This window comes from Mobula hypostoma, chromosome 7 (genome assembly GCF_963921235.1).
Source record: "Mobula hypostoma chromosome 7, sMobHyp1.1, whole genome shotgun sequence".
Classification (NCBI taxonomy): Eukaryota; Metazoa; Chordata; class Chondrichthyes; order Myliobatiformes; family Myliobatidae; genus Mobula; species Mobula hypostoma.
Genome location: NC_086103.1, coordinates 122,078,072 through 122,102,941, shown reverse-complemented (window position 1 = coordinate 122,102,941; position 24,870 = coordinate 122,078,072). Strand labels below are relative to the sequence as shown.

The window sequence follows — 24,870 nt, the reverse complement described above, 5'->3', positions numbered from 1 at the left end:
AGTAGCAGCGGCAGCGAAGCGGGCATTTCAGAATGTTCTCCAGATGTTCCTCCGTACTTCTCACGTCTGTCTCCATCAAATCAGGATTGTGCACGGTACCTACTTAACAAATACCGATATCATTTTGGAGCAGCTGCGCGTGCTGCATCGCGCCGCCATCTTCTCCTCCCCTCCTGATCTGAATCTTTTGCTGAGCACTGAGTTTTTAAATTGCTTTTTTTTTTCTGATTTCTTGCTTTGCGGCTGCCTGTAATTAAGCAAATTTCACGATTGTATAATTTATACATACTTTGATAATAAATGTACTTTGAATCTTTGAACTCTTCATGCAGTTCTTTGCTGGAACTTGTAAATCAACTACTGCTCAAGAGCATTGATGCCTCTGCACAATTCCAAATTCAGAAATCACTAATGCTTTGAAGAATTATGCGATCAGTACTTGTTTCTATATATTGCACTATCACCCTCTGCAGATGTTTCATGTTAGAGAATAGGTGTGAGCTTGTACCCAAATTGCTTAAGTCATGAAATGTTATTTGGAATGTGCATTTGATTTGGAAGAATTTTTGAAGCTTCATTGCTCTTGTGGTGGCGAGGAAGTCCACTCCTCCTCCAAATGACTAAGTGCTGTGTCTTACCATGGCCGATTTGAGGAGAACCCTGTGCAGGGTCAACCCACGGAAGGCTGCTGGACCAGACAATATTCCTGGCAGAGTGCTGAGAGGATGTGTAGACCAGCGAGCAGATATTGTTGCTGACATCTTCAACATCTCCCTGAGCAGTGCTGTCGTTCCTACGTGTTTCAAGGCCGCCGCCATCGTCCCTGTGCCGGTCTTCAGTGTCCTGCCTCACTCACATCTATCATCATGAAGTGTTTCGAGAGGCTCGTCATGAGGCACATCAAGACCCTCACTGGACCCCCTGCAGTTTGCGTACCATCCCAACCGTTCAACAGACGATGCCATTGCCATCACCCTCCACCTGGCCCTAACCCACCTGGATAAAAAAGACACGTACGTTCGAATGCTGTTCATAGACTTCAGTTCAGCATTCAAGAGAATCATTCCTCAGAAACTGATTGGAAAGCTGAGTCTACTGGGCCTGAACACCTCCCTCTGCAACTGGATTCTAGACTTCCTGACTGGGAGAACTCAGTCAGTCCGGATTGGAAGCAGCATCTCCAACACCATCACACTGAGCACAGGGGCCCCCCAGGGCTGTGTACTCCCTCCCTGCTGTTCTCTCTGCTGACCCACGACTGTGCTGTAACACACAGCTCGAACCACATCATCAAGTTTGCCGATGACACAACCGTGGTGGGTCTCATCAGCAAGAACGATGAGTCAGCATACAGAGAGGAGATGCAGCGGCTAATGGACTGGTGCAGAGCCAACAACCTGTCTTTGAATGTGAACAAAACAAAAGGGATGGTTGTGGACTTCAGGAGGACACGGAGCGACCATTGTCTGCTGAACATCGACAACTCCTCCGTAGAGATCGTTAAGAGCACTAAATTTCTTGGTGTTCACCTGGTGAGGAATCTCACCTGGTCCCTCAGCACCAGCTCCATAGCAAAGAAAGCCCAGCAGTGTCTCTACTTTCTGCGAAGGCTGAGAAAAGTCCATCTCCCACCCCCCATCCTCACCACATTCTACAGAGGTTGTATTGAGAGCATCCTGAGCAGCTGCATCGCTGCATCACTGCCTGGTTTGGAAATTGCGCCATCTCGGATCGCAAGACCCTGCAGCGGATAGTGAGGTCAGCTGAGAAGATCATTGGGGTCTCTCTTCCTGCCATTAGAGACATATGCACCACACACTGCATCCGTAAAGCAAACAGCACCCCTTATACAAACTTTTCTCCCTCCTGCCATCTGGCAAAAGGTACTGAAACATTTGGGCTCTCACGACCAAACTATGTAACAGTTTCCTCCCCCAAGCCATCAGACTCCTCAATACCCAGAGCCTGGACTGACACCAACCTACTGCCTCTACTGTGCCTATTGTCTTGTTTATTATTTATTGTAATGCCTGCACTGTTTTGTGCACTTTATGCAGTCCTGGGTAGGTCTGTAGTCTCGTGTAGCTCTTGTGTTGTTTTACGTAGTTTGGTGTAGTTTTTTTATTGTTTTATGTAGCACCATGGTCCTGAAACGTCGTCTCATTTTCGCTGTGTATTGTACCAGCAGTTATGGTCGAAATGACAATAAAAAGTGACTTGACTTGAGTGATAGATATAAATATTGAGTGTAGCATGGTATGTCTCCCTATGTATTGGTGTTACCAGTGATTGTTAGTAATTCTAGAGAGCAACAGGTGGAGAAAGTGAGCAGAGGATTGGGAAAAGAGAAGTCTAAATGTGGAAGAGTTATTTGACTCTGAGTGAGTCAATGGATATGGTATATTTTGATTCTTAAAAATGCTTTTAATAATGTCCCACACCTGAGATTTATTAACTGTGTCATAACATGTAATTGGTAATATATTGACATGGATTGTGAATTGGTTATTGTACAGAAAACAAAACATGGGAAGAAATTGATTATTCTCATTTTAACGTACTTTGGTTAGATGGTTATAATAAAGAGCAGTTTGCAGAATCCTGTATTTACTATATCAATAATAGACTATGGAGATTGTTACATTTTTGAGTTTGCCACTGATATACTAATAAATGGGATATGATTAGGGTAGAGGGTGCTAAAGTAATTTCATGGGTAAAGCACAAGCTGAGTTAATGTCAGGAATTAATGTAGAAAAATGTGAAGTTCCCTATTTTGGTGCATTAAACAGAAAAGCAATGTATGAGTAATTGATGAGGGATTTGCTAGTTTTGATGTTCAAAGGGACCTAGTGTGCTTGTGCACAAGTCACTGAAAAGCTTCATGTACGTGCAATGTCATTAGAAAGGCTTTGGCCTCTTTATCTGAAAAAGGATATACGTGTCTTAAAGGGGTACTGCAAAATTGCAGTATGGCAAGTTGGCTGTATGTGGATACATTTATGCAGATTAGATCTGTATTCTGTAGCGGTTAGAAGAATGAGAAGAGATGTATAAATTTTGTAAGTTACTGTATATGACTGGGCAGACACAGAACGGATATTTTCTCTAGTTGAAAAAATTAGACCAAGGGATCATATTCTCAGAATAGATCATTTAGGTCTGAGAAATGTCTTCATGCAAAAGAAGATGAGTCTTTGGAATTCTGTAGCTCAGCTGGTTGTGAGGCTCTGCATCAAGTTCAAGCACAATTCAGTTGTTTTCTGGATGTTAAAGAAATATAAAACATGTATCCATAGCACAGGAAAGAAGATCTACCAAGATACTGGAGCAGGTTTAATAGGCCAAATATTTTTTTTCTGTTGTTCCAATTTCTTATTCCTTTGTTTCTTATGAAGGCAATATTTCTTAATTAGAAACATCACTTGGAGCCTATTAGGGCATTGGATCTCTAATGCGTACCTGAACCACACAATGGAATTCTAAAAAATGCAAAGAATTTTTTCCTCATATAGTATGTTGACCTGAATTATTTCATCACTTCTGATAATGGAAAGATTTTATAGAATTGTAGAAACTGCAAACAGGAAGACATTTACCCTTAACCTCGTGATTCTTCAGTGTCAGCATTCCACCAAAACCTTTCCTTCTCAACTTAACCTTTACACAGTAATGGTCTTGAGTTTTATTTTCTCCTTTACTGGCTTCATCTCAGTTAATAATATTGTGCTGTTGCGACAGTGCTGCCTAGGTATGCAATTAAAAGGTTGACTCCATCTTATTCCACACTGTGCTTCTCATCCATAGCTTTACTCATGAGGAAACACATTCCCCAGTCTCTCTTATTCCCTGTTCTTTTGCTTCTCTTCATTCCCAGTTTAATACATTGCATGTCTAATCACACTGTACACTTTTATGATCCCATAGTTTTCCATGACCTTATTGACCAGATGTGTCTATCACTTGATACAACTTGTTTCTGACATGGCAGTTCATTTCTACAGAACCTCTGACCTCTAAACCTCACACCCATTACTTCTTCTATGGACCAGTACTGAGGCTTGAGTGGCTCAGAATTCCCACCCACAGAGAGGGTCAGTTGAGCTTTGTAGGGAATCCCTATTTCCAATGACATGAGACTCATGATTAGCCAGTCCTGACTTTCAGAGCGCGGCTGGGGAGTCATCTCAGAGTTGAGCTTTGAAGAGAGTGGGATTTTAGATGAAGGGTTTCCAAGGAAATTGGTTGGGTTTATATTTAAAGAATATGAAGTAACATATAAGGTTAAAGAAAACTGGATAGGCCTCGTACAATGTCATTGTTTTTAAACAATATTAAATGTTTTTGAGTCTCCCTCCAGGATGCTGTACTAGCAACATCCTCCAAGAGACAGCATATGGTTCAGCTTTAATTGCTATATAACAACCCCTCAGCAAGTTTTATTTTTTTCATCCAGAATTGAAATAATTTATTAATGGTGAACTGATTTTGTTACCACAACACAGAAACAACTGAACTTATTTTACTTCAAGCATTTGTGAGATTGTACTTTGTACAACAGTGACCAGAGTTAAAATCTATGACCTCTTGGCAGGGCTATCCTCATCTTGGCACCACCAGAGAATTTATGACCAAAGCACTTGTTAATCTCCCTGGGAAAAAAGGCATACATTGTTGATTATATTATGGGATATGTGATTTTGTTTTTCATTGAATTGAATTTAGGAATGAATTATGTTCGAGTGTTGCATTTCCAAATAAGGTAAATTCGGGTACAGGTTTTCCCCCACCATCCGAAGGTAGAGCGTTCCTATGAAACGGTTCGTAAGCCGAAATGTCGTAAAGTGAAGAAGCAATTACCATTTATTTATATGGGAAAATTTTGTGAGTGTTCGCAGACCCAAAAATAACCTACCAAATCATGCTAAATAACACGTAAAACCTAAAACAACAGTAACATATAGTAAAAGCAGGAATGATATGATAAATATACAGCCTATATAAAGTAGAAATACTTCTCTGCAATCATTACTGCACTGTTCTCCGTACCGAAAATCTCACGCAAGCGCCGTCAGCAGAAAATCTCACGCAAGCGCTGTTGGCAAAAACACGGCGCTCTCCAGTATTCTTTAAGCTATGAAGCTGCCAAATCATATGAAAGAACATGTAAAAATACACAGCGTATATATAGTAGAAATAATGTATGTACAGTGTAGTATCAGTTACCGGAATTGGTTCAGAGACGAGCACATTGATGATGATGTGTTAGACTGAGTCGTCGCAGGTTGGGTGGTGCAGTGGCCCCCACCCTCCAGGCCGCTAAGCGATACATTGCTGCGAAGCATGAAGGGGTGCAGCGGTAGCCAGGAGGCACACAGGACATCTTTAAGAAAAAAAGCCGAAATGAACATGCTAATTAATTAGGTGCCGCCCAACATGTAATTGTCGGCCCAGATCAGTGCCGATTTCCGATTGCATCGTCTCTGATCTGGGCTGACAATTACGTGACGGGTGGCAGCTAATAAATTAGCATGTTTATTTCAGCTTTTTTCTTAAAGATGTGCTGTGTGCCTCCCGGCTACCGCTGCATTCTCTGCGAATTGGTATCTGGGGGTTGGGGTGGTGGGACACTGGGGTGTCATCTTGTCATCCTCTGTTTCCATTAGGGCAGGCAGGTCATCTTCTGTCTCTGCCCGCCTCGATGTCGAAGGTCGAGGTTCGTCATCTGCTGTGGCTGATGTGGAAGGCTTGCTTGACTGCTGAGCCTCGCGCATTTTTCTATCACACAGGTCTTTGTAAGGACTCAAATCATCTTGCAAATATCCCCTAAACCTACGTACCCTTTCAAAATTAAAGTCATACTTTATCATTGCAGCGAAAATCTCACGCAGTTGCTTCACGTTCAGTTCGCTATTGCATTTGGTTTCGATTGTTATCCTTTTTTCTTCCAATTGCATATCAGATCTTGGTCATGGGATGCTAAACCTCTTCAACATCATCTTCGTCAGCTTCCACAAGCCAAACTCACTTTGTCCTTGCTTCGTTCACCACGATTGAAACGCTTAATTATGTCTAGTTTTACGCTAAGTGTAACACCCTTATGAGCTGTTTTAGGCTTTTCTGATACCTTAGAACACATCTTGCAAATGGCTGCTCACAGGCGCGTGTTAAAGCAATCCCGTTCCGAATCTGGGGAGAGCGGCTGCTCGAGATGCGCGCTGATTTTTTCGCGCGCTGCTTTTTTTTCGTAACAGTGGAAACACCTTCTGAAAGCAAAATCAGGGTACTAATGTAGGTCTTTCGTAACAGTGAGGTTTTGTAAAGCGAACGTTCGAAAAGCGGGGGACACATGTAGCTTTAAAAATATTGAGACTACAGCACTGAAACAGGAGAGGTTGATGTTTTAATGAGTCAACAACCCTAATTATCTAAAATGAAAGGGCCTGGGTCAAAGGATATCTCATCTTTGCTCTAATAAAGTAACTGCAGTGTTACAATGGATATAATTCTATTCAGAAAAAGCTCCAACATTTGAAAGGTCTGCTGAGAATATCCAGAGGGAATTTTCAAGCTGGTTGGTAGGTTAATTAATGAATCTGAACCGAGGAGAACTCCGAGCCTCTATGTCTCTACTTTATGTAGAAGGTTAAAAAGTGAGGGGAGAAAAGTCTGAAAGATACTCAAAAATATGAAGGTAAGCAGAGTTGGGTTAAAAGGTAGTTTAGTTGTTCAAAGGAAATGCTGAACCCACAGATGCTTAGTAACTGAAGCCAGGAAAGTAGGCAAGCATGTAATTGTGTTAATGAAGTTTATTTCTAATTTTGATTTTTCTGTGAGACATTCTCTAGAAGGATGAATCTGAGTGGACTTAAAACTTTAAATCTGTTCAATCAATTTAGCTGCATAAGCCTGAGCCTCTGCAAAGAATAAATTTTTGCCTATTTAACTTAATCCAATGTCATGTACATCGTTCTGGTTTCATTAAAGTGCTTCATAGTAAAAGTTTGAAGAAGTATATGCTGTTGTACATTTGAGTATCTAGTTCAGATTTGCAACTGGGTATTGGGTAGCATGGGGATGACTGCTGAAGATAAAATAGTTTACTCTGTTTATACATGTAAACGTTACTACTGTACCAAAAGATACACGTGGAATTTCAAGCATCTTTATAAACTGATATTAAAAGAAAAAATGTTTCTCATTTTTATAGAGTTTACACAATGGCAGCGTGCCCCTAAAGCACTTCACAAATAATGGACCAGATTGCCAAATCTAATTTATGTTTGCTGTTTACCTGTAAATTACAGGTGCAACTTGCACTGTTTAGCATTCATTCATTGAGTACACTGAACTCTTCACTAATTTCAGTAGTCCAAATCGTTATGCAACTGATAGCATTATTCAAATCCTTGCTGAAAGCATTTTGATTTGTTGCTGGAGGACTCAGCTATCGTTTGATAAAAGATTTATTCTTGCGTATGTTCAAAATATAAAGTGGGCTTAGATCATGGAGGTATGTTTAAGAAGTGCATCATATAAATGACATTTTTTCTGTCAAATTTGACTAAAACTTTCCTACTGTTCATTCGTTATGATAACAAAAGCTTTCAGAATAATCAACTGTGTTCATTGGTTTGTTGGAAACTTCCCATAGTTAGTATTTCACCTTTCACTAGGTTTGATAAGCTTGTATTCTGTTCATTGACTTTTATCCAATTTGTGCAGTTTGAATAGTGCAAAGATAATAAATCCTAAAAACTACATTGCACTGGAACAGCAATACAAGCGAGCAATATTGTGAACAGATTGATTTCCCCATTTCTGCTCAAATGGTAATCTGAGTGCAGAAATCATACAGAGTTTACTTGATGTCCCTAATCAAGAGGGGGTGAATCGAAAATATAAATTTAGTTGGGCAAACACGAGGAATTCTGCAGATGCTGGAAATTCAAGCAACACACAATTTAGTTGGGCTGTTGCTTGTTAATTGCCATTTCTGGACTGGTTGGGAGTGATTTGCTCTTCTTCAATGTCAGAATGGATGAGATATTGGAGAAAATAGCTGCATAGAGAGTAATTGTATGCAGAATATAAATTGCTTTCAATTTTTAAAATTTGTTTATTAGAAATTGATCTTTGTACACCTCTTTCAAATCTAGGAAGTTGAAGACATCTTTTAAATTGAATTTATTGTCATATGCTAAGTACATTGTGTTAAAGGATACGAATAAAAGCTTGCTTGCAGCTCTGTTGCAGACACATGGATTCAGCCATTATATAGACGATAAAATCATATTATACAGACAATGAAGAAAAAAAGACTCTGCTTATGTTGCTAATTTGATTGATTGGTGAACTGAACACAAATTGGGATGATCTTGACAGTAAATTTTATTTGAAGTATGTTTCCTCTCTACTATACTGGTGTCAACCTAAATTTTAGGTCCATTGCTTACTTAAAGCCAGGTCCACAAATACCTGACTCAGGTAATAATGCTCCTAACTGGGGCATTGCTGTTATGTCAATATTTCTGTTCACCAACTATGGAGAAAGAGCAGGGTAAATAAAATGTGTGCTTACACAATCAAGTGACTGGCTTGTTTTTTAAATTTCAGTGATGTTAACCTTGAATATATTGTTGTTAAGAGTCTGTGGGTGTGAGTACTGCATTTATGGAAGAGTTATTTGATAATTTTCTAAAAAATCCAATGAATCTACTTTGTGAGATTGCTAAAAGAATTTGACACTTTAGTTATTTAGAGTTATTTTGAGTTGTATTGACATCACTGATAACAGAGCTGAAACGGAATTGGTAGTTTTAGTTATTGCAGTGGATAACATTTAAACATGATGTAATTTCTTTAGCGAAGATTGCTGAAATTGTGCTTGATTTTTTTCCTTTTGTGAAATGTAATAACAAAGAGAAGTATATGTATTCCACTTCTGCTGCGTAGAGCAGATGGAAATCTTGAATATGTTATTCAAAATATTGGAAAGTAAGCAATAGTGGAAACTGAAGCACAAAGCTTGCAGTGATTGTCTTGGGAGGAAATATTTATTTAGGAATAAATAGTCCTAGTATTCTTACATAAACTGCTTTTAATAAGGGAGGGAGGAGTGAGGAAGTTTTGAATTTCTCAAAGGAGTTATAAATAATGTGACCACTTCCTCTCTGTGTGAGGCAGGATTCCTGTTAATTTGGCTTTTGAGTAAATTTGTTTAAATATTATCAGTACATATTTGAAATTCTGAAGAAAGAGATGACAAAATATCCCCAATCAAACCGTTTTTTTCACAACTTGTATAATGTTAAGCTTCTATGTCACTGGCTTACATTTTTTTGACTAACGTAGACACCACATTAAAGTTGGCAGACCATGGCGTGCTGAAGTTCCTGGATAATAGAGAGACTTTTTAGTCGTCCTTAGCATCAGGAAAGATATATTCCATTCTCCTTTTATTTCCCAGCTTCTGTGACGTTGCTTCCATTTTAGTAATTGAAGGAAAGTTAAATTTAGGGCAAAAAATTAAGTGTAAACTGTTATTATTCTTTTAAAGCTTCCATAATGTGTGCATATGTCCCAATATGCTTAGGAGGATTTAATTGAAATATAAAACAAAATGACCTTGGCCAGCAGAATTAGCCATTGGGTCAGTGATCCAAAGGCTAAAAGAGAACCAATTAAAAGTGAACATCTAGAGAAAACAGAACCGGAGATGCAAGGGGATCTATGAGGCCTTTGGAGATGCAAGTTGTTGTAAAAATGGGAAACAATGCCACAGAGGGATTTGAAAATGAGGAGGATGATTCTAAAATTATCGAGTTATCAGGGTGGGAGCCAGTGTAGGTCTTCACCATGTGTATGATAGGCTGATGAGATGAGATAAAGTACATTGCGTGCACAAAATTATTGTTTTGTTGCACATGTCTTAAATTGTTTATGTTACATTATTTATAAACCTCTGGATATAAATATTTGTGAAGGAGTCAACCTGTTGTAATTACTTCTTCTGTTGAGGGAATGATCTTGCAGACAATTAAATTTTAGAACAGATCATTATGCTGTCAGTCCTGCAGAACCTTTAAACTGTTCTGCTTTTAAGAGGCTATCTGATAATTGTAGATTCATTGTATGAAGAAGTCAAGGGTAAAATTTTAGAAAGAATAGGAATTTTCCATCCAAAATAACTGTTCAGGTTTAATTACAACTGTGACTTTTGGGAAGGTTTTTTGTGACTTTGATTTATTTTGTGTCCATTATCAGCAGTGCACTTAATAAAATGTGCTCATTTAAATTTCTTTTTTTATGGTTATCGTATGCTGACTGAAGTGGAGGTAATCTCTTTTCAAGAAGGTGACACAGAGTCATATTGTGTTCCTAACTTAGATAGAACAGATACTTATAACCTTTGTCAACTTTTCAAGAGAGGCACATGCTATATGTATTTTACAATATCATAAACCTGTTTATGATCTATTTTTGATTTCATTTTGCATCATACAAAGAGGAAATCTGAACTCTTAAAAGTACAATCTGAAAATTTCCTCATTGTTCCTCTTGAGTGTGGTTGCTAATTTATGCTTAGTCGCTGACAATTTTGGGATATTTTAACTCTTAGATGTCTTGGGGCAATTACTTGCATCTGATTTCAAGTAACTGATGGTGAAATCCATTGCGATACATTTTCTGTTTTAATTTAATCAGAATACTGTAAGTAGTTGAGATATTTTAAATTTAAAGATGGTTAGCACAATTCACAGTATTTAGATTTCAATAAGTTTATGCAATGAAAAATGTACTGGAATCTGGAAATTGACTAAGAAAGCTGTATAGAACCCTCGTCAGACCCCACTTGGAGTACTGTGCTCAGTTCTGATCACCTCACTACAGGAAGGATGTGGAAACTATAGAAAGGGTGCAGAGGAGATTTACAAGGATGTTGCCTTGATTGAGAATGGGCTGAGTGAACTTGGCCTTTTCTCCTTGGAGTGACGGAGGATGAGAGGTGACCTGATAGAGGCATATAAGATGATGAGAGGCGTTGATCATGTGGATACTCAGAGGCTGTTTCCCAGGGCTGAAATGGCTAACACGAGAGGGCACAGTTTTACGGTGCTTGGAAGTAGGTACAGTGGGGATGTCAGGGTTAAGTTTTTTATGCAGAGAGTGGTGAATGCTTGAATGGGCTGCCAGAAACTGGTGGAGGCGGATACAATAGGGTCTCTTAAGAGGCTCCTGGATGGGTACATGGAGTTTAGAAAAATAGAGGTCTATGGGTAACCCCAGGTAATTTCTAAAGTAAGTACATGTTCGGCACAGCATTGTGGGCTGAAGGGCCTGTATTGTGCTGTAGGTTTTCTATGTTTCTAAAGAAAAATCCAGGATCTCTCTGTGTTTAGCAGTATTCATCTTCCATTTACTCCTAACCAGATTTCCACTCTCTGCTGCTGAAAAACATCCCCATGCTATTTGAAACCTTCTTTACAATAGGGGTCATTTTACCTGACTGATGTGCAATATTAGATTTAAACTACATGTACTACTAAAACAAATATCCTTGCTCATAAAGACTTTGCAAAGTGCCATTTAGAAGATACTGTAATGATGTGGAAGAAGGTCTTGTGGTTGAATGAGACAAAAGTGGAACTTTTTGACCTCAACACTGAAAGTTATGTGTGACGTAAATCTAATATTGCACATCATTAGCAGAGACTGAAAATCTGCTCAGGATTGATAGGAAGATGAATGCTGTTAAATACAGAGAGTTCTCAGATAAAAGCCTGCTGGCCTCTGTCAGAAAGATTAAACTGAGGGGGAAGTTAATCTTTTAGCAAGACAGTGACCCAAAGCACACTGCTAGAGCAGCCATGGAGTTGCTTCGAAAGAAGAAAATTTATGTCCTTGAGTGGCCCAGTCAGATTCCTAACCTTAACTCGATTGAATATCTCTGGCAAGATCTCAAGATTGGTGTCCACCACCGGTCCCTAACTAATCGGGGTCAGCTTGAGCAATTTTACAAGGAGGAATGGGCACGTCTTTCTCCATCATGTTGTGCCAAGCTAATAGAGACTTATCCAAAAAGAGTGTAAAGGCTGCGAGAAGTGGTTCAACTAAGTACTGAGCAAAGGGGCATAAATACTTTTGAACTGTTGTCATTTCAATTTTTAATTTTCAAATTTTTCATGCTTTAAAAATTCTCAGTTAAATTGATCGAAATCTCTGGTTACAGTACTCATTTATGTGAACAAGGGGTTGGAGGCTTCATACTTTTTCAAGACACTAGATTTCTATCAGTATTGAAGTGAATGGAAGTGGAACTCATGAAATGTGTAACTTAAGTGCTGGTGTACTTATCTTTGTCTAAATGTAAGATTAATTTATATCATGAAATGTATTTTTTAGATTATTTGTTGTATTTAGCAACACAAAACATTGAAATTTTGAATAGATCTTATAATTGATAGCTTTTAGGAATTGTAAATAAAAGTTTAAACTGTAACTAAATATTAGCTAAGTAAGGGTTCGTTCCATCCTCATGCACTCCAACCATAGAAAATAGAAACATAGAATGTCATATAAGGACATTTTTACCTGTAGTTTCCAGATGAATCAATAGCATGCAAATCAATTCACAAATGTAAAGGAACGTGCTTCACACAATGAGACGTAGTGAGCTGGAAAAAAACTTCCTTTGTCACTGCATTGATATTTCTGCAGAAACATAGATATGGGGTGGGGAAAGTGAATCAGTTGGCTTACACGAAGGATTAAACTGGAGTAACATTAGTGTAGGTGAATGTGAAGTTAGCTCAAGAGACAAAGGACGATAATTTGTCTCAAAGAGACAATAATTGCCCTCTTAATTATTCAATAAATACACTTAAATTCATTGTTTAAAGTTTAAGATTAAGTTTTAAGAAGAGTCTTCCCTTCGCTTATATTGTAGTTCATTTACTAAAATATTTGGTGTTTATTTGCATGTATTTGTTCATATGAATTACAACATTTCAAGATTTGCATTTCTCACAACTTCCCTATTTTCTTATTTAACGATTTTACTTATCTGCCAGCAGTCACTGAAAAGGAAGTCTTGAGTGTGCCTGACCTGCAATAATGCCATCTGTGATGCGTAGAAATCTTTTATTGCCACTGATTTGTTTGATTGCTTTTTGCATGTTTTTTTGCCATTCCCTTTGACCCTGTGAAGTTATCACAGATGTTTAAAGGCTATCCTTTGTCAGTTTGCAATGGGTCCAGGTGGTCTCTTCTCTTCCTTTTCAGAAAGGAAGCTGTACTTGTTGTGTTAATCTTCTTAGTGACACAGAACACATCAAGTGTGTAGTTTCTATCAGGAATCTGTGAATCTACGCTTTCAAGGCCTGCAGATTTGGCACCTATTTGAATAGCTTTGACATGTGATGTGGTTGTATAAGTAGCAGTGTATTTAAAAAGATCCCTTGTATGTATGGAAAGAAAAGCCCACACATCGGTGATTCTCAATGGAAAAAAGAAGCTTAACTGGATTTACAGACTCTTCTGTTTGGCTGAAACATACTTAAAAATGTTGGTGGTAAGACTGATGAAAGAAAGCAATTTCAAAGAATACAAAAGGTTGTGTAGGGTACTCCCTCTTCTGTTGCAGTGGGTTTGTAGAAGTAGAGCTTGAGGTTGCCGTGGAAATTGAATAATTTGGATGAATTCACAACAGCCCCATTACGATTACATGCCATTGTATTCAAGTACTCTCCCCTTAGACAGGTATATACAATGGATTCTGGTTATTTGGGACACATCGGGACTAGTAGATTTTGGCCCACTTAAGAGGCTGCCCCATTACCTGAATTTTCATGTAAAAAGGTAAAAGGCATAACATAGACAAACTGCGGTTTCATTGAGTAACAAATTATGCATTTAAATGAAATTAGATGACCACTACAGTATTATAAAGTAGTGTATTAGTTCTAGTAGTTATTGACAGAAGAATTCATCACTGCCCTGTTCTTTTAATAGACTAAATGAACAAAATCATCACAGACACCTAGTGCAGATAATGGACTACCTTCATTGCCTTCCTGCATAAAGTCGAAATAAAAAACAAAAATCACTGCTTTCTGAATCAGCATCCGTCAGCTCAAAATAACACAACACAAGCACACGCAACTGACACTATTTAACAACTGTTTGCTCCATAATGTCTGATGACCATTTCTCACAACTCCAAGCCGAATACTTGAAACCACAGTGAAAAAAACAGTTCTGAATGGTCCTACTGCTTACTTCTCGCGAATTATCAGTGAAAAAAATCACTGCTTTTTGAACACAAATGCATGCAACTGACTATTTAAAAAAAACTGATCGCTCTAAGCACAGTATATTGTCCAACTGCCATGCAAGTGCGTATGACTGGTGCTAGTTATGATCTGTTTGGCAACAGTCTCCTGTCCCAATTAAGTGGTATAGCGCTCCAAATGAAAAAAGGGAATCCCGGCTATTTTAATAATTTAGGGTTTGTTCTCCAAGGGTTGTCCCAAATAAATGGCTGCCCTGATTAACTGATAGCCCTATTAGCCAGAATCCATTGTAATTGCTTGTGTTATGTTGCTCATATTTGCGAGAAAACCATTATTCTTCTGTTTGTGGTTTGTAAAAAGTACAAAATCAGCATATTTGCAACAATATGCATTCTGCATATTTTTTAGTTTAAAAAATAATTCAACCTTTCAGTTTTGTTGGAGGATTGTGTTGATATGTTTAAAAATATGAGCACTTATTCAAATGATTTAAACCTTTAATATGAGTTGTTACTTGCAACCAAAAGTGGTCTAATGGATTTTAAGGTTAAAAAATGTTCAAAACTGCTGCTTAATTTTGGTATGTTAATGAATTGTGGAAGAAAAAAAATAAAACTAGTCCTTGGCATTTTCCCAAATGACTAATTTTGGAGATTTGTATCAAAATTGGGAATGGCAATAAATGGTGCCATTGAGTTCACTTTCTGTAGCTGAATAAGTGAAGAAAATTCCTAGTCTTGTATTCTGTAGGTCAGGGGTCCCCAACCTTTTGCGCACTGCGGACTGGTTTAATATTGACGATATTCTTGCGGACCGGCCGACGGTGGGGTGGGGGGGGGGGGGAGGTTGTTCAACAGTGCGTGACAGGGAATGAGGAAAGGTGCAGCTGACTCATATCGTTTCATGTCGCCAAATCATATCGTTTCCGCGCGGCCCAGTGGTTGGGGACCACTGCTGCAGGTTAATGAGTAGAGTAATTATTGTCTCTTTATCCTAAGGTGAATATGTTTTAATGCTTCTCTTCATTCTGCCATCTGTTCCCTGCCCTCTTCCCCCACCTCACACCCACACCTAGCATAGCTCCCTTCTGGAGTTACAGTTGTTGATTAACAAGACAAAATTTTATTAAAAGTAGTTTGCAGTTTTGTTAGAAAGTAGACAACCATTTATCAAATAAAAAAGTCAGTGGACAGTGTAATATCATTACAAAGTAATTAATTATGCCTCATTTTTGGATGGACACAGTTGAAGTTTCATGATAGAAGGGATATGTAAACCAGGGAGTCCTTACAATGGTCCATTAAATAAATATGCCTACAGTAACTCTCGGTATAGCATGTTAAAATGAGACACTTTCAAAGTTGTGCCAACAAGTGCACTGCTTCCCACCCTGATCTTTAAATATTGAGCAGATTAATTACATACATTCATGTCCACTTATGAATGTTTGTTTGTGCCCTTTCCAGAAAGGTTAATTTAAATTCCTATACACACCTTTAGCCACTTTATAGAAATAGTCTGATTCTCCAAAACAAATTCTTTGAGGAGCAATAACACTTTAATTTTATGATCTGCTATTACAGAGAATGTGTATTACTGAAAGAATGAGTTAGAAGAGCATGTTGGTGTCAGGGTTGGTTAGAAGATCATTTTAGAGGAACAGAAAGAGTATTGTGATACTTTGTGTAGAGATAGGATCTGAAGGGGTTGATAAACTAGCATGTATTTTTTCCAACATTAATCCTATGTGTGACAGATGTAATATTGAGGTGGCCACTTTAACTCATATGTTTTGGTCTTGTATAAAGCTAGATAATTTTTGGAGAGATGTTTTTAAAACCCTATCAAAAGTCTTGGATATGGACCTACAATCTAATTTACTTACGGCAATCTTTGGGTTTATCCTATCGGAAGCAGGAAATATCCCTGTTTCCGCTCAACGTATGATAGCCTTTTCAACTTTATTGGCTAGGAGAGCCATTTTATTGATGTGGAAGGATATTAATCCACCTACTGTCTTTTTTGGCTTTCCTCCAATATATCCTGATGAAGTTTAGAGAAAATAAGAAGTCGGACATTTGATACATCCTTTAAATCTGAGCAAATCTGGTGACCTTTTATTCAATATTTTCATTTGATTTGATTTATTACTCTTCCAATTTTTTTTCGAAGTTTTCGATTTGATCAGAAAGCCGTATCCTGAGAATGGACTGCTCAATCCCCTTTTTTTCTTTTCTTTTTTCTTATAGTGTAGTGGGTTTTTTTTCTTCTCTTTTTAAAAATTTAAAGTTTTTTTTCTCTCTATGGATTGATAAGAGGATAATTAGTTTTCTTTTTTATTATATATTACATATTTGCTTAATACTATGTATGATTTTGATAATGTCTATTTCACTTTCTGTTTGTATTGTTATTGATATATATATTTGAGAAAATGCTCCTCTTGTTTGTACAAACCCCATTTCCAGAAAAATTGGGATATTTTCCAAAATGCAATAAAAACAAAAATCTGTGATATGTTAATTCACGGAACCTTTATTTAACTGACAAAAGTATAAAGAAAAGATTTTCAATAGTTTTACTGACCAACTTAATTGTATTTTGTAAACATACACAAATTTAGAATTTGATGGCTGCAACACACTCAACAAAATTTGGGATGGAGGCATGTTTACCATTGTGTTACGTCACCTTTCCTTTTAATAACACTTTTTAATCGTTTTGGAACTGAGGGTACTAATTGTAGTAGATTTGCAATTGGAAATTTTGTCCATTCTTGCTTGATATAAGACTTCAGCTGCTCAACAGCCCGTGGTCTCCGTTGTCTGATTCTCCTCTTCATGATGTGCCATACATTTTCAATAGGAGATAGATCCGGACTGGCAGCAGGCCAGTCAAGCACACGCACTCTGTGTCTACAAAGCCACGCTGTTGTAGCCCGTGCAGAATGTGGTCTGGCATTGTCCGGCTGAAATAAGCATGGATCCCGGGAAGAGACGTCGCCTTGATGGCAACATATGTCTCTCTAAAATCCTAATATACGCCTCAGAGTCAATGGTACCTTCACATACATGCAACTCACCCATGCCATGGGCACTGATGCACTCCCATATCATCACAGATGCTGGCTTTTGCACCTTTCGCTGATAACAATCTGCATGGCCGTTTTCATCTTTGGCACAGAGAACTCGATGCCCATTTTTTCCGAAAACTAGCTGAAATGTGGATTCATCTGACCACAGCACACGGTTCCACAGTTTTTCGGTCCATCTGAGATGAGCTTGGGCCCAGAGAACTCGCCGGTGATTCTGCATAGAGTTGATGTATGGCTTCCTCCTTGCGTAATACAGTTTCAAGTTGCATTTCTGGATGCAGTGATGGACTGTGTTGAGTGACCATGGTTTTCCGAAGTACTCCCGAGCCCAGGTGGCTATAATTGTCACAGTAGCATGACAGTTTCTTAGGCAGTGCCGCCTGAGGGCTCAAAGATCATGCGCATTCAACAGTGGTTTCCGACCTTGCCCTTTACGCACTGAGATGTCTCTGAATTCTCTGAAACTTTTCACAATATTATGTACTGTAGATGTTGAAAGACCTAAATTCTCTGCAATCTTGCGTTGAGAAATGTTCCTTTTGAACTGACTAACAATTCTCCCACGAATTTTGGCATAAAGGGGTGAGCCACGACCCATCCTTGCTTGCAAAGACTGAGCCTTTGATGGACGCTACTTTTATACCCAGTCATGATACCTCACCCGCTACCAATTAGCCTGCTTAATGTGGAGTCTTCCAAACCGGTGTTACTTGAATATTCTGTGCACTTTTCAATCTTATTTTAACTCTGTCCCAACTTTTGTTGAGTGTGTTGCAGCCATCAAATTCTAAATTTGTATATATTTACAAAATACAATTAAGTTGGTCAGTAAAACTATTGAAAATCTTTTCTTTGTACTTTTGTCAGTTAAATAGAGGTTCACGTGAATTAACATATCACAGATTTTTGTTTTTATTGCGTTTTGGAAAATACGCCAACTTTTCTGGAAATGGGGTTTGTATATATGCTCTTTCTAAATCAATAAAAAGATTAATAAAGAAAAGATCTGAAGGGGTGAAGCACAGATGATGATGGTGGGTATGAGAAATAGCTGAGAACGCTATCAGCAAGGCAACTGCTAGAGGATCAGTATTGAAGTACGTATTACAGAAGGTGCTTAGCTGCAGGAAAAGGCTGGGCTCTAATTAATTCTGGATCAAATCTTAACCCTCCGTTATTCTCATGGGCTTTGCCTAGGAGCTTCTACATTCTGACTTGTACTCTTCTGCTTTGACTTGAACATTGTGCTCAAAATTCAGAAATTTGGGCATCCCTGAATTGAAGCAAAAACTAGACAGCATTGATTCACAAGGGTAGCAGATGATAAATAAGTGAGAAATACAACACACTTCAAAATTACATGTAAGAAGGAATTAGTTGAGAAAAGCTTTTAATACAGGATGCTTTTGATGAAATAAAGAGTGAAAACTGATTTCCTCAGATCAAGAAGTCAATAATTGATCATGCTTTGTTTAAACTCTGACTGAGGAAGGTACCATTAAATCTTTTAAGGGTAAAGTGGATAAATATTGAGATAGTTTCACAAGAGGAGAGAGCAGAACAGTGGAAGTATTTATAGGAATATTGTAGTTTTAGCAAAGATTTGCCGTTTGTTCTGTCAGGATCAGGGATTCAGTTTTAATGAATTTGGCCATGTCTTTTTCTGCTTGGTGTTGGTCATCATACTGGACGTGGACTCTCAGACCATCTGTAAGTGACTGGAAATTAGAGCATTGATTTTACTCTTCTGGATGTGATATTCAGCATAAATGTAAAATTCCTGTTGCTTAATAAGAGTTTTCTTAAAACTCCTTTCACTTTTGAAGTATTGGCTGACAGTCGTAGAGATAATACAATGGGAAAGGAGAGCAATCATTTTATTTTTTGATAAACTTACAGTGAGATGTCTAGAAAATGAACATAGGAAGAATTTGAAGGTTACAAAACCCTCGCAGGCTGATCAGAAATTTTGCTTAATTTAAGAATCAAAATGTTTTCTATTTGGAAACTGTTGTATCTATACTTGTACTGTACTCTACATCTAATTTGAGAACAACAAAATCTTGGTTGTATATTTAGATTAATAGGGTATAGATTTTAAAACAAAAATGAATCACATATGTGCTACTTCATCCTCTGGAGTAAAAATGGAGACTTTTGCTTCTACAAGATTTTATTGCCTTATTTATGTGTCTACTTAGTGCTGTGTGCATTATTACAGAATGTATCCATTAAGCATCAAGCTTTTGTACTTTGTTCACAGGCAACTGAAAGTATATTCCGAATGGCTGTAACAAGGGGTCTTATCACACCAGTTAACCATGGGGAGGTAAGAGTTTGTTGCAATATTTGTTTACTGACATTTAAACTTTACTTGTATTAAAGTAGGTATATCATTATATGTTAAATTAGAAAGTTAAATTCAAAGTAGGTCAAAGAAATGGGTTAAAAAGAAGTCAAAGAGTAATCTGAATGACTTGGAAATGGCATTTCAGTTTTAAAGATTTTGATCAGTTGTCTGATCAATTTCTGTGTTTTGGAGTGAGTTGTGGATGGGAGAATTGTGTCGGAGCATGATAAAGATGCCATGGCATCCTTGACCAATATAACACGGCAGGCTTCTTTAAAAAACTGAAATTGTGTAATGGAATCCTAAATTGATGAGTGAAATGTATAACAAGTATGAACGTCTATATGCAGTGTGTTGCTATGTTTTAAAGTCTAGGTTGAATTTTGAGTAAATTTGGTTTATTATTGTCTCAAGTATTGTGATACAGTGGAAAAACATTGTTTTGCATGCCAATCATAACATTACAACATTCAACAGTGCATTGAGGGAAAAGAATAATAGAATGCAGAATAAAGGTTACAGTTACAGAGTAAGTATAGTGCAGGCAGACAATACAGTGAAAAGGCATAATAAGGTGGATTGTGAGGTCAAGAGTCTACCTTATTGTACTAGGGACTGTTCAATAGTCTTATAACAGCAGGATAGAAGCTGTATGATTAAGTTCAGACTACAAAACATAGTTTCTCTTAATTTTGAGCTTTATAAAATCACCAAATGATGCACGTAATGTTTTCTCTTAATTTGTTCATGGGCCAAGCAAACTTATTGTCCTTTCCTAATTGACACTGTAATTACTGGATTTTTAGGTTGTTAAGGCAGTTTAAGAGATAATCACATTGATGGATCTGAAGTTAAATTTAAGCTGGATCAGATGTAGATGCAGATTTCGTCCCTGAAGGAAATTGATAGGTTCATGATAAATAGGACTGAAATTAACTTTGAGGTAAAGAATATGGAAGAGGAGTGTCATTCAGCCCATATAGTCTTGCCCAATTCACGTTGCTCATAAATCTAGTTTGTCATAGTTCCACTGATCTCCCTCCTGGCACTTATCCGTGTAAGCGGAACAAGTGCTACACATGCCCTTACACTTCCTCCCTTACCACCATTCAGGGCCCCAAACAGTCCTTCCAGGTGAGGCATCACTTCACCTGTGAGTCGACTGGGGTGATATACTGCGTCCGGTGCTCCCGATGTGGCCTTTTATATATTGGTGAGACCTGACGCAGACTGGGAGACCGCTTTGCTGAACATCTACGCTCTGTCCGCCAAAGAAAGCAGGATCTCCCAGTGGCCACACATTTTAATTCCACATCCCATTCCCATTCTGACATGTCTATCCATGGCCTCCTCTACTGTAAAGATGAAGCCACACTCAGGTTGGAGGAACAACACCTTATATTCCGTCTGGGTAGCCTCCAACCTGATGGCATGAACATTGACTTCTCTAACTTCCGCTAGGCCCCACCTCCCCCTCGTACCCCATCTGTTACTCATTTTTATGCACACATTCTTTCTCTCACTCTCCTTTTTCTCCCTCTGTCCCTCTGAATATACCTCTTGCCCATCCTCTGGGTCACCTCCCCCCCCGTCTTTCTTCCCGGACCTCCTGTCCCATGATCCTCTCGTATCCCCTTTTGCCTATCACCTGTCCAGCTCTCGGCTCTATCCCTCCCCCTCCTGTCTTCTCCTATCATTTTGCATCTCCCCCTCCCCCTCCAGCTTTCAAATCTCTTACTCACTCTTCCTTCAGTTAGTCCTGACGAAGGGTCTCGGCCTGAAACGTCGACTGCGCCTCTTCCTACAGATGCTGCTTGGCCTGCTGCGTTCACCAGCAACTTTGATGTGTGTTGCTTGAATTTCCAGCATCTGCAGAATTCCTGTTGTTTGTCATAGTTAATAGCGAGGTCAACCAGGACATTCTACGTGCCACAGATCACAGGGTAATTAGGCATTTGGCAGGGGCCAATAAATAGAAGTTAGATTTAAGCAGAGTGGCCATTGTGTGAGTGGGTAGTTGAGGCGTAGGCGGAGACTGTAGCTCGATTTTGGGTACCTTTCTTTTCTTATTGCACAGGTAAAACAGTGGGAGTGATAGGCAGGATAGTTGAATGCCCCTCTTGCGACATGTGGGAAAGGCCGTGATGACTACACCTGAAAGAAGTGCATTCAGCTGCAGCTTCTTACAGACTGTGTTAAGGAATTAGAATTGGAACTGGATGAATTATGGATCATTCGGAAGGCTGAGAGGTTGACTGACAGGTGATATAGGGAGTTAGTTATACTTAAGGTGCAGTGCACAGGTAACTGGAGGGGGAAAGGTGATATGCAGTCAGTGCAAGGTACCATTCCCCTCAGTAACAGGCCTCTGGCTTTGTTGCTCAGAAGGAAAGTGGTTGGGGGGGGGAGATAAGAGACGAGCTATAGGGAGAAAGCATTCAATGGGAACAGACAGGAAGTTCTATAGACATCAACAAAGTTCCTGGATGGTAAATTGCCTCCAGGTCAAGAACATCTTGGCTTGCGTCTCCAGCATTCTTAAGTAGGAAGGTGAGTAGCCAGAGGGCATGGTTCACGTTGGTATCAATGAGCTAAGTTGGAAGGGTGACAAGGTCCTGCAAAGTGAGTTCAAGGAGTTTGGTGCGAAATTAAAGGATAGAACCTTCAGGTTTATGATCTCAGGATGGTACCTGTGCCATGTGCAAGTGAGGCCAGAAATAGGAAGATAATATAATTCGACACATGGCTAAGGAAATGATGCAGGAGGGAGGGCTTCAGATTTTTGGATCATTGGGCTTCCTTCCAGGGAAGTTGGAACCTGTACAGATGAGATAGTTGCACCAGAACTGGAGGGAGACTAATATCCTTGTGGGAAGGTTTGCTAGTGCTGCACAGGGTGGGTTGGGGGGGGCGGGTTTAAAATAGAATTGCATGGGGATGAGAACCAGGAGGGCCAGAGCAGATGGTGGTGTGATTGTGGAAAAGGATGTTGATAAGCTTACTTATAAAGACAGGAATCAAAAGGTTGAACATGGTGGGAATAATGTTCTGTGTTGTGCTTATTTTGATGCAAAGAGTATTATAGGAAAGGCAGATGAGCTTAGAGCATGGATCAACATGTGGTGTTGTAGCCATTTGGTTGAAGGGGGCCAAGACTGGCAGTTCCAGGGTTCCGTTGTTTTGAACATGATAGAGATGGAGGTGATTAAGGGGGGAGGGTAGCACTACTAGTCAGGGAAAATGTCATGGTAGTGCTCAGATAAGACAGACTGGAGAGCTTACCTACTGAGGCTATATGTGTAGAACTGAAGGATAAGAAAGGGGTAACCATGTTAATAGGATTATATTAAAAAACACCCAACAGTCAGCAGGATTTAGAGGAGCAAATTTGTAGAGAAATTACAGACAGTTGGAAGAAACATAAAGTTGTCTTAGCAGGTAATTCTGATTTTCCGCATATTGACTGGACTCCGTACGGCAAAATAGCTGGATGGAATAGAGTTTGTCCAATGTATTCAGGAATGTTTCCTTAATATATATAGGATCATCTAGAGAGAATACAATACTGGATTTCCTATTAGGGAACGGCAGAAATGTGTGTTGGAGAACACTTTGGATCTAGTGAACATGATGCCATTAATTTCAAAATAATTATGGAGAAGGACAGGTCTAGTCCTTGTGTTGAGCTACTAAATTGGAGAAAGGCCAATTTTGATAGTATCAGAAAGGATCTGGAAAGTTTGGATTGGGCAGGTTATTCTCTGGCAAAGGAGTGCTTAGTAAGCCTGATATCAGTAGTGGGTAAGTTATTGGAAGATATACTAAGGGACCAGATTATCCACATGACTTTATGCAGGTTATTCTCTGGCAAAGGAGGCCATCAAAACTGTAAATTTTAGAGTACAGAGTTTATATGTTCCTGTCAGAAAAAAAGGTAAGGATAACTAGTTTAGGGATTCTTGAATTTTGAAAGGTACTGAGACCCTGTTTAAGAAGAAGAAGTTGCACAGCAGGTATAGGCAGCAAGGAACAAATGACGTACTTGAGTATAAGACATGCAAGAGAATTCTTAAGAAGGAAATCAGGAGGGCTAAAAGAAGGCATGAAGTTGCTCAAGCAGATAAGGTGAAGGAGAATCCCAAGGGCTTCTACAGATATGTTAAGAATAAAAGGATAGCAAGGGAAATGATTGTTCCTCTTGAAGATAAGAGTAGTCACCTATGCATGGAGCTGAAACATGGAGATTGGGGGGGAGGTAAAATTGATTTATTTTTGCATCTGTATTTACTCAGGAGATGGACTTTGAGTCTATAGATGTTGGGCAATGCAGCAATGATGTAATGGACCATATGCAGACTACAGAGGAGGAGGTGCTTGCTGTTTTGAGTCAAATTAGATGGGTAAAGCCCCAGCACCTGACAAGCTGTTCCCTCAGACCTTGCGGAAAACTAGTGCAAAAATTACAGAGGCCCAGCAGAGGTTTTTTAAAAGCGTCCTTAGTGATGGATGAGGTGCTGGAAGAATGGAGGATAAGTAACGCTGTTTCATTGCTTAAGAAAAGCTCTAAGAGTAAGCTGGGAAATTACAGGCTGGTAAGCCTGATATCAGTAGTGGGTAAGTTATTGGAAGATATACAAAGGGACCAGATTATCCACATGACTTTATGCATTGTAGGTGGTATCTGACCAATCTTATAGAGTTTTTGAGGAATTTACTAGGAAAGTCGATGAAGGCAAGGCAGTGGATGTTGTATACATGGACTTTAGCAAGGCCATTGACAGAGGCCTGCTTGGGAGGTTGATCAAGAGGGTTCATTCACTTGGCACTCGGGATGAGGTGTTAATTTGGATTTGACATTGTCCTCGTAGGAGAGCCAGAGTTGATAGTAGGTGGTTGTCTCTCTGACTGGAGGCCTGTGACTAGTGGTGTGCCAGAGGGACCGGTGCTGGGTTCATTGTTGTTTTCCACCTATATCAATGATCTGGATGATAATGTGATTAACTGGATTAGCAAATTTGCGGACGACATCAAGATTGGAGGTGTAGTGGACAGCGAGGAAGACTATCAAAGCTTGCAACAGGATGGGCTGAAAAATGGCAAATTATAGACATACCAATGTATTATCTCCCATG

General features: G+C 39.0%; 1 protein-coding gene across 1 annotated transcript in view; it reads left to right on the top strand.

Moving 5' to 3' along the window:
• The window catches only part of tmem135 (transmembrane protein 135), a 429,004-nt gene that overhangs the window by 166,706 nt on the left and 237,428 nt on the right, over positions 1-24,870 (top strand). Inside the window, exon 5 of the mRNA XM_063053891.1 lies at positions 19,652-19,717. Coding sequence (XP_062909961.1) covers positions 19,652-19,717 — 66 coding nt within the window. The remainder of the gene's footprint in view (positions 1-19,651; positions 19,718-24,870) is intronic.